The 18,320-nt window shown below is 37.6% G+C and overlaps 1 protein-coding gene across 1 annotated transcript; it reads right to left on the bottom strand.

The window, feature by feature from the left end:
• Positions 1-2,234: 2,234 nt before the first annotated feature.
• On the bottom strand, positions 2,235-4,662 carry LOC149951419 (uncharacterized). Its single transcript, XM_090170021.1, has one exon. The coding sequence runs from the start codon at positions 4,639-4,641 to the stop codon at positions 2,311-2,313; it is 2,331 nt and encodes a 776-aa protein (XP_090026147.1). The 5' UTR covers positions 4,642-4,662; the 3' UTR covers positions 2,235-2,310.
• Between the last annotated feature and the right edge of the window lie 13,658 nt (positions 4,663-18,320).

Below are 18,320 nucleotides of genomic sequence, written 5' to 3'. Positions count from 1 at the left end.
CAACTGGTAATTTCAGATTCATGGCCATGTTTCTTGGTTGTCTGCATCCTATTTCGATACTCCTTCTAATAAGAGTGTTAATGCCCAAAAATTTTCATTGGAAGTCAAATCTTGGAAACCCTTAAGTTCAGGAAAACCACATTAAAATAAATTTCAAGAATGAAATGTTTATTGCATAATATCACTTACTACAGTTGGCTTTAGAGAATTTAAGATTTTATCAGTTCTCTTTTTGCTCTTTATAAAATTGTTCATTTTGATGGAGATCTTATCTGACGCAGTTTTTGTAAAAATTTCTTGAAGAGCGTCTTTCAAATCATTAAGATCGTGTATATTTAGGTTCATGATCCACTGAAATGCCTTTTTGGCCCCAGAGGTGTATTCCAAACTCGATTTTTTTAAAGAAATTTGCACTTCCAATACAATACCACCAAAAGCAGAATCATAGTCATTTGCTAAAAGTTTAATTATTATTGAATTTATATACTACATGATATAAGACTATAGTTCATACCTTCAATCATATGACATCGCACAACTTTCTTTGGTAACTTTCGCGGGGGTGGATTTCCTTTATTTACACGTGGCTTTAGGATCCTGGAAGTAGTATAACATGCATATTGAAAATAGTGGTATATTAAAAGATTGATATTTCCATATATGGCACCTTCATAATGTATGTCTGTGAGCGTTATATGCTCCTTTTCTTTAAAAGCCAAACGTTCAGTTTCACTCTCACCTAATTGATAAATAGTTAATTTCTGATTAAAGTAACAGTAAATATACGTGTTTCATACTAGATGAAGATGATTCCGAACTGAGCTGAGCCAATCTTTCAGTTTCTGATTCATCTATGTAATTAAAAAAAGTTTAATTCCTGACTAAAGAACATAAACAGAGCTTTCTTACTAGAGGAATCATCATAATAAGGACTAAAATTGAGCAAATTTCTTGTGGAGCTGTGATTGGGCTCTATCTTGGTCTTCGGAATTCCCAAAACTTCATAGGTGTCCCAACAATTCATTATATTAAATAAAAGCCAAGATAAAACTCAAAATAAAAATTTCCAAATAAAAATTACACTAAGTCTAACCGCTCATACCGAAGTAACCGAACCATGAGGTACACCGCGTGGTAACTTTTGTATCACCAAAACAAGGAGTTACAATGTTTTGGCGCTAGATGGCGCTGGGTGTTACCGGCGAACTTTGTGAGACGCCTAAAAATCGTAGTGCTATATCCAGTAACATATTATTAATCCAAGCTTTAACAGTCTTTGGTTCCAGCATGACGGTGCACCTGACCACCAAGAAAGACACGTCGTGCAGTACCTTAACAACGAGTTCCCTGGGCGATGGATAGGCAAGAACGGTCCAGTACGATGGCCTCCGAGGTCTCCAGATTTCGCACCGCCGGACTTTTTCCTGTGGGGATTCGTCAAGGAGGAAGTGTATAAAACGCCTGACACTAACGAGGAAGATTACGGCAGAGAATTATCGCAGCGTTCCAACTCGTAACTCCAGAGATGGTCCGTGCTTCGTTTCAAAATATGCTTCATCGCGGACGGATTTGTATTGCAGCGGACGGTGGAATTATTGAACCTAATTTAAAATAAGACGCGTGAATTCTGGAATTCTACTATGTAAATTGTATTTTCTCTAAAAAATTATTTAAAATGATTTGGCTTAAAAAACCGTAATTTTTTTATCTTTATAAACATACGATAATTTCAAATGAGATAGGTGTCTCTAACTTTCTTTTTCATGAGACGTAAACCTTTTTGGGTAGTACAAACTTGTTTTTTTTTCATGACGTATTACTTCAATGATTACAACAACTTGTTGATTGAAACTTTTCGTCTACCACCTATCGTTCAAAAATAAAAATTTCAAAACAGTGACAAATTTCACGATTTTTCTGAAAATTCCAAAAGGTAAGGGTTCTTCCCAAGAGAGTATATCCTGATAATTTCACATTTCTAGCAACTTTAGTTTTTGAGAAAAACGCCTGGGCCGATCAAATTACAACACACTGCATACATTTAGATGCTAAGCAATTAATCTTGAGATAGCAGTTGAGTAATTACATAATATCTCCTCCTTTGAAAGTAAGCCATTATTGAGACTAGTTTAAACTTAAACTGAACTTGAAAAACCCTAAGAATCACCATCAATTTAAGAACAATATCTGATAGAGTTTACAAATGCGAAATACGTCCATGAATAATTCCATCAAATGAGTAGTTTTGAAGACAGTTTATGAAATATACTTGGAAAAGAAAATAAATTGGAAAGAAATAAAAACACATAATTAAAATGTACATTGGCTTTCGTTGGTTTCTTCTTCGGGAGGGAATTCGATCTTGATCGGTGTGTCTGGTTTCGTTGGGACACCCTCGTTGTTGACCACAACTGGGCGACATTCCAAGTCTTCTTTCTTTACGACTGACGGAACCGGAAATTGGTCGATGAAGTCATAAAAAGGCTCTCGTTTGACGCTGCTGACATCGATGTTGAGACATTCAGAGTCGGAATCCCTTTCTCTGTCGATGGTTGCGTTGTCAGCATCAGGTTCGCCAACTTCCACTTTCACGGCGTGGACGTGGTGGGTCTTTTCAGTGAGAGATTCAATCTGTTCCTTCGTCACACGTCGCAGTAGCACCAAGCAATACCTACCACCCGTTTGGCGACCATAGGAGTCAAATTGACGTGGTTGTGATTGGAAGGCTGGTTCTGGCTGGTGACCGTTCGATACGCCAATTTGGTTTCCAGATGAAACATGAACTCGAAGGTGACCTTTGAGGGTTTTATTGGTAGCGAAGTTCCGGTCGCAACAGGGGCATTTGTGGGTCTTTTCCCCTTCAGCGTGCCGTGCTCTCTCGTGGCTAATAAGGTGGTTTTTATATTTAGACCGAAATTGGCACTTTGTACATCCAAAGGGCTTCTCGTCCGAGTGTCTTTTCTTGTGGCTGATCAAATTACTCTCATTCGCAGACGCGTAGCTACACTGGTCGCATTGAAATGGTTTTTCGCCGGAGTGAGTTCTTTTGTGGGCAATAAAATGAGCCTTACGTGCAGACGCGTACCTACACTGGTCGCATTGAAATGGTTTTTCGCCGGAGTGAGTTCTTTTGTGGACAATCAAATGAGCCTTACGTGCAGACGCGTACTTACACTGGTCGCATTGAAATGGTTTTTCGCCGGAGTGAGTTCTTTTGTGGACAATCAAATTACTCTCATTCGCAGACGCGTACCAACACTGGTCGCATTGAAATGGTTTTTCGCCGGTGTGAGTTCTTCCGTGGCGAATCAAAGTATACTTCGTTGTAGACGCGTAGCTACACTGGTCACACTGAAATGGTTTTTCGCCGGAGTGAGTTCTTTTGTGGGCAATCAAAAGAGCCTTACGTGCAGACGCGTACTTACACTGGTCGCATTGAAATGGTTTTTCGCCGGAGTGAGTTCTTTTGTGGACAATCAAATTACTCTCATTCGCAGACGCGTAGCTACACTGATCACACTGAAATGATTTTTCACCTGAGTGATTTCTTTTGTGGACAATCAAACCACTCTTACGTGCAGACGCGTAGCTACACTGATCACACTGAAATGGTTTTTCGCCAGAGTGGGTTCTTCTGTGGGCAATCAAATTACTCTCATTCGCAGACGCGTAGCTACACTGATCACACTGAAATGATTTTACGCCTGAGTGATTTCTTTTGTGGACAATCAAACCACTCTTACGTGCAGACGCGTAGCTACACTGATCACACTGAAATGATTTTTCGCCGGAGTGAGTTCTTCTGTGGGCAATCAAATCAGTCTTACGTGCAGACGCATAGCTACACTGGTTGCACGGAAATGGTTTTTCGCCAGAGTGGGTTCTCTTGTGCCGAATCAAATTATCCTTTTTTGCAGACGCATAGCTACACTGATCACACTGGAATGGTTTTTCGCCGGAGTGAGTTCTTTTGTGGACAATCAAATTACTCTCATTCGCAGACGCGTAGCTACACTGATCACACTGAAATGATTTTTCGCCTGAGTGATTTCTTTTGTGGACAATCAAACCACTCTTACGTGCAGACGCGTAGCTACACTGATCACACTGAAATGATTTTTCGCCGGAGTGAGTTCTTCTGTGGGCAATCAAATCAGTCTTACGTGCAGACGCATAGCTACACTGGTTGCACGGAAATGGTTTTTCGCCAGAGTGGGTTCTCCTGTGCCGAATCAAATTATCCTTTTTTGCAGACGCATAGCTACACTGATCACACTGGAATGGTTTTTCGCTGGAGTGAGTTCTTCTGTGGGCAATCAAATCAGTCTTACGTACAGACACGTACCCACACTGGTCGCATTGAAATGGTTTTTCGCCGGAGTGAATTGTTTTGTGCTTGACCAAATAACCCTTACTCACAGACGCGTAGCTACACTGATCACACTGGAATGGTTTTTCGCTGGAGTGAGTTCTTTCGTGGACAATCAAATTACTCTTCTTTGCAGACGCGTACCCACACTGGTCGCATTGAAATGGTTTCTCGCCAAAGTGAGTTATTTTGTGGCAAATCAAAGCACTCTTGCGGCTCGTTGCGTAAATGCACTCTGTGCCCTTAAATTTATTTTCTTCCTGGCCACTCATTTTGCCAAAATCACGTTTTAAAAGTTGGGGTCGATGTTTCTTTCGGAATTATGAATTTGTCTCACAAATACAACCAGAAAGTCTTGTATTGTTCGTTATCGACAAAACCACTTCTAGAAATCCCTGAAATACAGTAAATTTTAAATAAAAAGGAATTATAAAATTTGGCGGCCAGCCCTCGTAAGAGTAAGATTTCAATGAAAACATTTATGTTCAACTCAGGCGAGCCAACATTTTTAACAATCAAAGTTGGCTAACACAAGTCAGGAACCGCATAGATACGTTTCTGTTCCACAACGTAAATTCCCGAAAAATTATGGGCCAGAGATCGAAAAATATTTTTTCGGAGTAAGACCGGACTAACTGGAGACCTTTTTTCCGGAAAAATTTCCGTATTTTTCCGAAAAGAAGAAAAACAAAGGTTTTCATTCCATAATTAGCCTAATATTGTACGCAAATTAAAATTTAGCGGCATTTTCGCCTCATTTTGTCGAATCCAAAAGTAAAACTAAACCTCTAGACTAGTCAAGAAAAAAACTGGGTAATATCATCGGCGGGGCGTCAAAAGCGTGTCAAATGTGACTCTTCTTTTCTCGTTATATCGCGAAAAAAAGAATTATCCAAGATATTAAAATACCTATATTTCCAGAAATATAACTGCCCCAGGCCAAATCTTGTCTTATTAATTAGGTTTGTTAATGTAGATTAAGTTATGAAATTCTTGATATGTTTCACCAGGCGGTTTTTGAAAAATGACGTATTTAATTTGATCCTCTATTTTTTATCCAATACTTAAAATCTTTTAATGTTTTCGAAATATCGTAAAAAAATTGCTTAAATTATTTTAACTACGCTTATCAATGTAGATTTTTGTATGTAATTATAGAAAGGTTTTAAATAATTGAAATACATAATAATCAAATTAATATCAAACACTAATTTTAATTTCATTTTGACTGAATAAATATTATTAGATGCTCTTAATTTTAAGAAGTGGTTGATGATTTCGTTATTTTCGATCACTTATTGCAGCGTTATAAATTGTTTAGTATTGTTTATGCTTTTTGTTACAATGGGTTACTTCGTCGCGAGTTCTCCTGTATCTCAAAACTGCATTTTTGGAAAACCATTCCTCTGGAATGACGCCGGTTTAAATATCAATATATTTTTCAATTTTTCCGATTTCCGGAAAGTTTCCGGCTTTTTATCGGAAATTAACAACTCAAGAACTAATTGGGAAAGCGAAAATATTTTTAACCCACTATAATAACTCGTCTATCTTTTCCCGATAAAATGATAATACAGTATTACTCCGGTATCTTTTTGACCCAGGATTGGCTACAAGTTTATTTAAATATTGGTAATTTCCATACATATCTTTTGAATTGATCCCAACAAATTGGAAATATTAATCTTGCTTACCTTTATTAAATTAAATTGATGATACTTGGTAGTAGTAGAGGAATTATTTTTAGAATTAGGGGTAATTATCTTTGAAAGCTAACGAGCGACAACATGGTCTAACCAGCGTCAATCTGCCAGAACGAAAATTCGGAAAAGTAAATTTGTGGCTACGGTAGGGAACGCGAAGAGAGAAAAAGAATGTTGGACTAAACTAAAGAAACATGAGTTTAACAGTTATTTCCCATTCCTACTAAGACAAATGAAACAAGTTGGCAAGCCAAAATATACCTCTCCTCGGAAGAATTGTCCCTAGTGGTATTAATTTCTCGAGATAACCCTTAAAGATATATCTCCGCAATTTAGAGTTATTTGTTAAAAATATTAACCCATTTCTATCCCGCCCGGTATAAAATTTTAATTATAATTAAAATAATTGAGACGGAACGACCAATTTTAATTTATTCAGAATATCATAAGTTAAGTAGTTACAACAGTAAGTTAGACGTACTATAACAATGCACAATTGAATTAAACCCTTTTACAGAACAAGTTTATCAGTTAAATATAATACGAAGCAAATTTTAATGAAAGAAATATCTACAGAGGCTTTTTGGAATTACTCGCTTACGAAATACTTGCCGCATCTTTAACGCTCATTTTATTTCAACACTCGCCCTTGATGAAGATATCGTAGATATCTGGTAGTGGACGACTCGTTCACTTCCTGTTGACGTTGTGACGCATACCACATGAAAAAGACCAATGCCGTCCAATTTCCAATATCATATAATGACTCGCACACCCAAGAAATCATTGACTGCGTTAGAAATCGTAAATATCCAAATATCCACACCAAATGTATTTACAAGAAGCAAAAACCTTACCATCAACAAAGCACAGAGAGCCACTTGACTAACCGCCAGCTCTTAAAGCAATTAACGTTAAATTATCTCCTTTGAATTAACAGAACTATATATAGGTCGTTAAGAAAGTGGACCACCCACAGGGTCTACCCTTTAACCCTCTAATCTCGGCTGACTGCGCTAAAACAAGATTTAACCTTTAAAAAATACCAGATTAGGCCTTCATAAATTCATTAATAAAAAAAGACTTTATTACCTATTATGCTTACGATGCCTGTCTTAATTGCAGTGAATCTAAGCAGCTATCGGTGGTTCTGTGGTAGAGCGCTCGACTGCCAAGCCGAATGGTCTGGGTTCGAAACCTGGGTGGCGCATTTGTTTTTAATCAATAGAGAAACGCTAAATTAGAATTTCTTCGATGCAATAATTTCAATTTCAATTCTATTTCAATTAAACCAAAATTTCCTACTCTATTAAATACGCTTCCGATAAAGCTGAAAGTCTAATTTTCAATAAGGCGTAACAAGTGTCGGTGGTTCTGTGGTAGAACGTCCGCCTGTCAATCAGGAGGTCTCGGGTTCAAATCCCGCCCGATGCGATCGCAAATTGATACTAAGACGAATACCGTGTACAACTGGTGGAAACCCTGCCATTGGACGTTGAGAGGTAGCATTACACTCAGCACTCGGTCCGTCCCAAAGTCATTAAGAAGAAGTTGGAGAGAAAACGCCCATATAAACACAACAGACTCAACATGCACAACCATCAGAACACAAACACAACAAATTCAACACTCACAACCTACGCATAAACATTACAAAAACGTAATACACCAAACCGTCACGACGGTGAGCGAAAAAACACCATCCAAACCAAACCGCAAATGCATCCGTTAACGCTCACCGTCACACGGTGGTTTTGCCAACCCTTTGAGAAACTGCGTACGCAGTGATTACACTTTGCACCGAAAATGCGGACGCGTTCGCAGTCCTGACAGACAGACAGACCCACCCACAGACCCACCCACAGACCCACAGACAGACACGGTCGTTGTATAACCCCTCCTAGGGGACTTTGTCCCCTCGGAGAGGTAAAAATTATCGATTGATATAAAATATAGACGTGTACGTCCTAAACAAGTGTAAATATTAATCTCTAAACATTACCGTATATCTAAACATTGCCGTATTTCGAGTTCAATGGGTTTATTTTACCGTTCGCTAATGGTAACGTCCGAGCCGAATTGCGCAAATATGACAAAGCAGAACTATTTCAAATTTATACCATAAAATCTGGATTAAATTGCCTATCGAATGACACAAACTATAGATTAACTTTTTTCATTCATTTCCTGTAATGTCACCTTTCGGGTCAAATTGCGCAAATATGACAAGGAAGAATTATTTCAAATTGCTTCCATTAAATCAAGGTAAAATTGCCTATCGAATGATACAAAGTATAGACGTGTACGTCCTAAATAACTTGAACTATTAATTTCTAAACATTGCCGTATTTCGAGTTCAACGGGTTTTTTTTACCGTTCCCTAATGGTAACGTCCGAGCCGAATTGGGCAAATATGACAAAGGATAATTATTTCAAATTGCTACCATTAAATCTAGGTTAAATTGCCTATCGAATGATACAAAGTATAGACGTGAACGTCCTAAATAACTTGAACTATTAATTTCTAAACATTACCGTATTTCGCGTTTAACTTTTTTCATTCGTTTCCTGTAATGTCACCTTTCGGGCCGAATTGCGCAAATATGACAAGGCAGAATTATTTCACGTTTATCTTATTTCAAACCAATTAGTTGCGCTTTTATATCGAGGTTAATGATAATAATACGGTTATCGTAACACTATAATCTTCTTTGATAATAAAAGTTACTGATGGCGCAACGCCGCGTAAAGGCTTGGTTTGTGTGGCCTGTAGCAATGTTGAGAAAAATATCTTGACAAATAATTGCCATTAAATTTTAATCAATACTTCTACAGATATGTTATGTTCTATTTTTTTGGGACAGAATATAACATATACCCTCCCAACCCATGAATTTGAAATATGTTTTCTAGAAGCCTGTCATCTCCGTGACCTTTGTTGTTGAGAAGCATGTCGCCTCTGTGGGTTTTGTTGAGAAGCATGTCGCCTCTGTGGGTTTTGTTGAGAAGCATGTCGCCTCTGTGGGTTTTGTTTAGAAGCATGTCGCCTCTGTGGGTTTTGTTGAGAAGCATGTCGCCTCTGTGGGTTTTGTTGAGAAGCATGTCGCCTCTGTGGGTTTTTTTTAGAAGCATGTCGCCTCTGTGGGTTTTTTTGAGAAGTATGTCGCCTCTGTGGGTTTTGTTGAGAAGCATGTCGCCTCTGTGGGATTTTTTGAGAAGCATGTCGCCTCTGTGGGTTTTTTTTGAGAAGCATATCGCCTCTATAGATGGTGCCGGAGACTATACATATAAATTATTATTTTTTCTTTAAATTGTGAATTCCGCCTAAGATTCAGTGAAAAATGAACTGGTCACAGCCGAGGCTGCCCCCTAAGAAGGTTAAATTGAACCTACCACACATTATAGATGATATAAAATGAATCTTTTGCAAGTGTTGATACTTATGGGAGCTTGGTATTACAAAAGGTAAAAATAAAATTCGGAAGCATTTATTGTACCATGTGTTTCTTAATGTATTGTCCAAGCTAACCAAAATGGTGGATTAGAAAACATCAATACAGAAGGGTATAAGGTTTTTTCTAGTTATTTATAGATTAGGTTTAGTTTTCAGTTACAACAAACATTACAGGCGATATTAAAAGTTCAATGCCTCTATTTAACACGCAATTATTTTCAATTAAATATTTTATCCATTTACTACTCAAAATTAAGGGTTGAAAAATATATACATAAGTTAACAGTCTGTCATGGCCTAAGCGGGACGACAAATGCCATGTACCTCTTAACTTGATTTTGCGACTAATATCAACGCCTACAGCGACTTCTTCCAGGGCTAGATCCTTTATTCTTAAAGATTATGGGGATTTAGAAAATATTCGAGCATTATTTATCACTCATCGTTAAATACGTAGTAATAATTTCTAAAAGATTTAACGCATTTTTTGTATGATATCAAAAATAAAAAATTTCAAAAGTGTTGAATTTCAAGAAAATGGTTATTGATTTATCAAATAAAAACAAGGAAAATACCCCCCACGTCACGCACATTCGAAATACGCAGAAGTAACGTTATACCAAGAATGTATTTATTTATACTCAGGGAGAATGAATATGTCGAGAATATTTTTAGCGTTTCTCCAATTCCACCCGTTGGGACCCCCGGTATGCTCCTCCGCTTTAATAAAATAAAATAATACTGCAATCTCATTGGTTCTTAAAAATTAAGTTTTTCGACGCGATTAACGCTGCTGCGAGGACGCAAAAAATAAGACCGCCTCCTTTTTCCTCCCCGCCCCCTTAGCGTGACGGGGTTAGGGCAATAAATTAGTTCAAATACTTAGAAATCAAGCAATAGAAAATATAATACCAAGAAGTGCAACACCTTACCATTCACAAATACGATTATAATGAAACCAGATAAGCTTTTGGGCATGACTTACGCTCTTAAAGGTTCCTCTAAGACTGGACGATTTTGCGGGGAAAAGGAAATAAACTTAAAAAATAGTAGATACAAATATAAGACAGAAAAAAACAACAATACCAAAGATTAGACAAACAAGATTAAATCAACATAATTTCATTCGTAAAAAAAAACAGATTACGCCTTCATAAATTCATTCATAAAAAAATTCAAGACTTTATTACCTATTATGCTTACGATGAGTGTCTTATTTTCAGTGAAGTTAAGCAGCTATCGGTGGTTCTGTGATAGAGCGCTCGACTGCAAAGCCGAATGGCCTGGGTTTGAAACCTGGGTGGCGCATTTGTTTTTAATCAATAGAGAAAACGCTAAATTATAATTTCTTCGATGCAATAATTTCAAATTGAATTCCATTTAAATTAAACCAAAATTTCGTACACTATTAAATACGCTTCCGATAAAGCTGAAGGTCTAATTTTCAATGAGGCGTAACAAGTGTCGGTGGTTCTGTGGTAGAACGTCCGCCTGTCAAGCAGGAGGTCTCGGGTTCAAATCCCGCCCGATGCTATCGCAAATTGATACTAAGACGACTACCGTAAACAATTGGTGGAAACCCTGCCATTGGAAGTTGAGAGGTTGCCATAACACTGAGCACTCGGTCCGGCCCAAAAGTCAATAAGATGGAGTTGGAGAATACGCACCCATAACAAACGTAGCGACGGTGGGCGTTAACGAAACAAAATAAATATTTAATTAAATATAAGATTAATATAAATTATAAATATTTAAAATGATGTAGAATAAATTATACTACTTAACGTTGTAACTTTGTAAAGGACATTCGCCAAAGCGGTTTTTTAGAAAAACACCGAAACTTAACGAGCATTGGTGGCTGAGTACATCTCTTGCACGAGGCAGACCCGGGTTCGTTTCCCGGCCGGCGCCAATAAATTGCAAGAAGACGAATACCGTGTGCAATTGGTGGAAACCCTGCCATTGACGTGGAGAGGTTGCATAACACTCAGCACTCGGTCCGTCCCAAAAGTCAATAAGAAGGAGTTGGAGAGAAAACGCCCATACAAACACCACAGACTCAACATCCACAACCGTCAAAACACGAACTCAACATCCACAACCTACACATAAACATTACAATAACGAAATATCCAATCAAACTGAATTAAAACTGTCGCGACAGTGAGCGTTGACGAAAAAGACCAACCAAACCAAACCAAACCCAACAGCAAATCAATCCGTTAACGCTCACCGTCACACGGTGGTTTTGCCAACCCTTCGAGAAAATGCGAGCGCAGTGACCCAAGCAACTGCGTACGCAGTGATTACCCTTTGCCCCGAAAATGCGAATGCGTTCGCAGTCCTGACAGACAGACCCACAGACAGACAGACCCGGTGATTGTATAACCCCTCATAGGGGACTTTTTCCCCTCGGAGAGGTAAAAATGTATTAAAATTATAGATTTTTTCTATACCAACAGTTTTTACTCTTTTTACATAATAAATTTTTGACAGCGTTACATTTTTAAAATCAATAATACAAATAAAACAAATTATACTGTTTAATGCGCGATAATTTTCAACACAGACGAAGCGAGTTCTTGAAATAATCAATCTTTTGTAGGATTCAATAAATATTTAATTTGTTTCCAATTTACGCGTTAGGTTTCTGATTATCCAGGGTTATAGAACTTTTAGGAGGTTAAATAACGACGCTTTACGAGTAGAGATGTGAGCCGGTAAATTTACCGGTAATGGTAAAATTACGGTAGATTTACAAAGTGGTTTTACCGGTAAATTTACCAATTATTTTCATAAAGCAAATGCACCCAAAATGTTTTTGTTAAACTTCAAATAAAAGAAGAAACAATTAAATTTTACATTCGAACAGAAAACCAAATCATTTTCCTGTTATGGGGGTAGAATACAGTAAAAGCCTCTTTTTCGTTCAAGCTGAACGTTTCTGTTTTAACAATTACATTTACATAATTGAATTATATTTTTCTTATTAGGCTGAACCTTCCTCAAGTGCTTAAAATAATTTTGATTATTCTAATATTAATAGTTAATGAGATATAAGGTTCTAACTAAAGGGTAGTTTGGGCACTTGCCAAACTTGTTTAGCTACGTTTATAAAACGTAATAACTTAATTTCTTTTAAATTTAAAATGGTAAAAAAAATTTATTCACTAATCAAGAGGCTGTTCTACACTTAAATATTAATTTTATAAGTTACAGTACAAAATTAAAAGAGTTCAGCTTGAAATAGCGCGAAAGTAGACAATGGCCACTGTAGTTTTCCCCCTTAAAGACTGTGATTGTACGTTCCATACATTTAAATGTATTTCTAAGGGGTAATATAGGAGTTTTATCTAAGTTTAATGTAAACTAAAGCTATGGTAAAATTAAAATACTATTTTAATAATTATTGTGACATCAAACCATTATTTTGATTAAAAAAAAGTTAATGGTAAATTTACCGTTTTTATTTTTACTGGTAAATTCACATCACTATTTACGAGTAGTAGACGCGTGTCGCACAATTAGTCTCTCCCTATTGCGGTTTGGGAGAGCTAATTGTCTTTTGGAATATATATTTCCACCGGCCTGAAACAGCGGATATATAGGTATTTTCGTGGAAGTCTGGAAATAAAGGTAATGGTAATTAGTGTTTGGTAACTGCTATAATCAAAACTTGGAACATAAAAAACAACTGCATTTATTTACAAGATAAAGTTAAAGTTTTAGTTTTGGAAGGAAACCTTTCTTGGTCAGCGGGCTAAAGAGATCTGCCCAGTGCAGGGCAATGGGTATCGTTCAAGGCTTATTTCATCCCTTTCCATACGCCAGGTAACCCCCACTAAGCCCATCCTCGGCCCGCGGCCTCCCAAAGGGTCGAAACTCGCTAGAAAGTATCTCATTAGGACCCCCACAGTAGGCCATCGTCGCCGAGTCGGACAGAAGCGAAAATCGTCTGAATTAGTGGAAGCAGGACTCTCCCCTTGTCCTACACCTTAAAACTCATTCATCAAGCGGAGATAAGACTTTAGGTTGACCGGTAATTTCTTGAGAAAGAAATACATTTATGGTTAAAAAAACTAACCCCACAATAGACATATTTTAGCGCGAAACAGCTAAATTAAGGTTAGTCAAACATTTAGAGAAAATTAATGCAAAAATATGGATACAAAATACTTAGCATACAAAAAACCCCATTACATTCCATAGGCTACAACAATTATCTGCTAATTTAAACCAAGTCATTACTATGGCGCTTGTCCAACGCTTTTACCCCTTGTGATACCTTCCCGCATGCGAAAAGAAATAAACATGGGCGTCTTGTACTATTTAGGCGACTATGTCAATTTCATTAAATATTTATCACGGGTTTATGTCGAAAAATTTGGGATTTTGGTGCGATAGGGGTCGAAGTTATTATATCTTTGAAAAAAAAAATCCTAACTCTAGCCTTTAATGAAGCCAAAGTTACGATGTTTTTAAACTCAAGTAAAATTATACTCTTGATAAATGAAATTTGACCGATTTAAAAATTACGTTTTAGCGCGCGACAATACTACATTATGAAACTTATTTGAACGCTTTTATACCCTAACATAGCGTCGTATTTTCACGCACAAAATGAACTTGGAGATACAGCGATTTTTAATACTTAACTCTAGTTAGGCCTTTTAAAATAAATCTTAAATAAAACCAAAAGTGTTAAAAGTTAGTTTTTACCTATTTTCCTCAAAAACATATATTATCGAACTTTATCGTATAATTTTCGAAAATAGCTTCTAGAATTCGTAGGCCCAAAAAAAGCAATATAAACCTAAATTTCAAAACAATATTGAAAAGAGTTCGAGCGATTGACGAGCAGCACCTCTAGAGGCGAGCTCGCGCGTAACTTGGTTATGATATAAGAAATATTCCACTGACAATTTTTCCCGTTTTTATGAACTTAAATGTAATATTAAATCGTCTTGAAGAATCGTTTATCGCTTTATAACATTAAAAAATAATCGTATTTTTCCCGCACCATGTAGATAACCGAACATCTGCTCGTCTAGGTAAAGTTTGCGTTGTCAACGCGCGTATTAGAAAGCAAATGAAAGGCGGTGAGTTTTGCCCAGTCTTAGGCCTCGGTTAAATCTACCGCGTATTTTGAAACGGAAAAACTCGATTACTATCGTTAAATAATAAATTAAATACTTACAAATAGCTCGTACCGATAAGTCTTCGAGCAAACAAAAAATGCGAAACTCGGACCAAATAAATCTTCGAGTGATAAACTAAATTAATTTTTTTTAATGAAATTTAATTTAGTTTATCACTCGAAAATCTATTTGGTCCGAGTTTCGCGTCTTTTTGTTTGCTCGAAGACTTATCGGTACGAGCTATTTGTCAGTATTTAATTTTCTTCAAATTTGTTTAGGGTTCAGCTTTTTGATCCCTTATTTTAATGTACTAATCTTCTTATTCGCTACTTTTATCTTCCTCTGCATTACAGTCCATAATTATTTCCTTTTAACTTGGCTACACAGGTGCTTAGTGAGAGTGTTGAAAACGCTATCAGTCTCCGAAACAACAAAACTCATCAGAATCTTCAATAGATGGTTTGATTGTCTGAATGCAAACAATCTCACTGAGGGCCATCATACTCGCCACCCACGGGTTTACCCTTACATAACCATTAAGGATAAGAGGCTAATGGTAAACAACTTTGGCCTCTGTAAAATATTATGTGCCATGCTCATATTTTTTAAGTGGCTAAAAACAGACTTCTTGCCATATCTAAGTGATTGGGTAGCTGATGTACAACAAAGACCAAACTTGAACGATATTGAAAGACCTTACACCAACGATGAAAAAGAAAAGATGATTCTCAGCCAAGAAACACTTGCCGGCTTAAAACAAACCAGTACTAAACATTATTTTCTTCCAATAAAATAAAATTATAAATTTGATGTATAATTTTTACAGCTAAGGCCATGGTTGAATTAATCCCATTTTTGCTCTCAAGAGGGGTCCAGTTTATCCTATCTGCTAAGTTTAATCAAGACCCACTAGAGAACGAATTTAGCCGTCAAAGAGCAGCTTGGGTTTCTGGTCAGCATCCCAATTACTAACAGTTTTGCAACAATGGGCCAAAATTGCTAAGGAAGGAAATATTAAAAAAAAGGTGGTAACAATTGTCATTAATACAATAAATTAACAATACTTTACATTGCCAAAATCACTTGCAAAGAAAATTTAATTGCATTAGTTCATCTTGCTCAGTGTTTCTTTCAGGCATCTCTCCGGAAAAAGTCCATCGCCCCCCCGGAGCTTCCCCTTTTTCCAACGCCACTGCCAGTCGTGCATGGAGTGCTACGCTCGCCACTGGATACCGGCACCCCCGGATGTCCGGGAAACCCCCCCGAAGAAAATTTTCTGAAAGAAACACTCTTGCTCATGGCGTACATGTCCATTTGCAGAAATATTAATAAATTTATCTTTTACTTTTTTATATAAAATGTCCCCTTTTTCTTAATTTACTCCCGAAAGTTTATTATTTCCAAATCATTTTCAATATGTTCCTTTACTAGTGCCTTCCTGTTGTTTTTTTTGTTTATTTTCTGCATTAAATACATCACCCGAGTACAAAAATAGTCTTTTAAAAAACTTGGAGGTGGTGTAATATCCTGCTATATCTACTTTTAAAAGCACGGACTTTTGTTTGACGCGCGTTTAGGAAAATTTAACAAGGTTTTGAAATAGGAAGAAATTAGTCGTTCGGGAACCCGGGAATGTAAAAAACCGCAATAAAAATTCAGTCTTTCTAACTGGTGTACTGGTTGCTCAACGCCACACTCAACTCAGCTTCCAAAGACATCAAATTGTCGACGGAGATATCTTCGACCCCATGCTTTTCGAATTTTCATCAAAACAACATTAACCCGTACAAGGACAATAACGTATACTTATTTTCGGTGTTCAAGCTAACCCTAACTCCGACTTTCTTTCAGTCGTGCACTGCGACACGTGCTCTTTTTAAAAACCCATTTAAAACCAAACAAATCATTACCAACAATCCATCTAAGCCTAACGGAAAATGGCCTTCCTAGCGCCCAACTTCCCAGCATTTTCTATCCAGGAAAATCGAGAAAACGTAGCAACTCGATGGGAAAAGTCACTACGCCATTTCACTACTTTATAGGAAGCCTTCGGTGTCAATGATCCGACAAGAAAAAAATCCATGCTGTTACACTATGCAGGAGACGAGGTCCAGGTCGTATTCGACACTAACCATTATACCTCCACAGGCGCAAGCCGGTGTAAAAGCCCCAGACGTCTATGATCTTACAATTCAAGCACTTACCACACATTTCCTACCACATCGACACATCACCTACGAAGTTTTCAGCTTTCGTCAACCCAAACAAGGCGGTCCAGGCCGTAATATTAGTTCCACATCGGTGTATTCGGGTGACCAAACCCATACACCCTTAGTAGACAGAGGTTGGCAAACTAATAAAAAAGCTGTTGAGGCTACGTGATTTCTTATCGTTTGATATATAAATTGCCAAACTAAGTTAAAAAGTGGATGCCGCCCACCATCTAAAGACCCGGGTGGGCAAACTGATATAAAAGCTGTTGAGCCCATGTGATTTCTTATTGTTTGATATATAATTTACCATCCTATGTTAAAGAGTGGGCACCGCCCACCCTCTGGATACGTGGGTGGGCAAACCAATACAAAAGCAGTTGAGGCCATGTGATTTCCTATCGTTAGATATAAAATACCATACTAAGTTGAAGGATTAAATCTTGGGCACCACCCACCCTCAGGATACGCGGGTGGGCAAACCAATACAAAAGCTGTTGAGGCCATGTGATTTCCTATCGTTTGATATATAATTTACCATCTTATGTTAAAGAGTGGCCACCGCCCACCCTCAGGATACGCGGGTGGGCAAACCAATACAAAAGCTGTTGAGGCCATGTGATTTCCTATCGTTTGATATATAATTTACCATCTTATGTTAAAGAGTGGCCACCGCCCACCCTCAGGATACCCGGGTGGGCCATGTGATTTCCTATCGTTAGATAGACGGAAAGTATTAAAGGTGAAATAGGTAAGCAAAACACGACGAACATAATTCTTTTAAATTATTGAAATTAGTGGAAATATGATTTCAAGAAATTCTTAAACTGAGATTCAAATGTGTTTATTTTTGGAAATTTATATCAAACATTTGGGTAGTTTAGGCAACAAACGTCATGTAAATTCGCAAATTCTTAAAAAAAAAAATGCCCATGAATTTATTGTGCGGAAAATAGGACATCAGTTGCAGACGCGTCAGTGCGATGATTTCATCGCAATTTTTAGGGCGTATTACAATTATCGTGGCGTAAGATATCGTACCATTCGGTCAAAGAGTTCTATCGAATGAGACCAACTTGTTTTTTTCGGTCACTCTCCCTTTAAGGGGGTTGTTGGATGGGGTGTAAATTAACGGCACTGCGTGCGCGTCAAAGAGTACTATCGAATGAGATCAACTGTATTTTGTCGATCACTCTCCCATTAAGGGGGTTGGTCGAAGGGGGCGGAAATTAACGGCACTGCGTGCGCATCAAAGAGTTCTATCGCATGAGACCAACTGTTTTTTTTCGGTCACTCTCCCATTAAGGGGGGGTTGATCGATGGGGGCGGAAATTAACGGCACGCGCGAGGGGGCGGAAAATCTGTGGACCAACTACACAAACTATAAAAGTGTTCAAAGCTAAAAGTTCAAGCATGAAATTCGAAGACGGCGGCGTGACTAGTTTG

The sequence above is a fragment of the Leiobunum rupestre genome, chromosome 3, assembly GCF_980474605.1.
Source record: "Leiobunum rupestre chromosome 3, qqLeiRupe1.1.hap1, whole genome shotgun sequence".
NCBI lineage: Eukaryota > Metazoa > Arthropoda > Arachnida > Opiliones > Sclerosomatidae > Leiobunum > Leiobunum rupestre.
Note: the sequence above shows the minus strand (reverse complement) of the source record. Positions and strands in the feature narration are given on the sequence as shown.

What these genes read in the sequence shown, in the direction of transcription:
- LOC149951419 (XM_090170021.1), bottom strand. Translation starts at nt 4,641, where the DNA reads ATGAGTGGCCAGGAAGAAAATAAATTTAAGGGCACAGAGTGCATTTAC.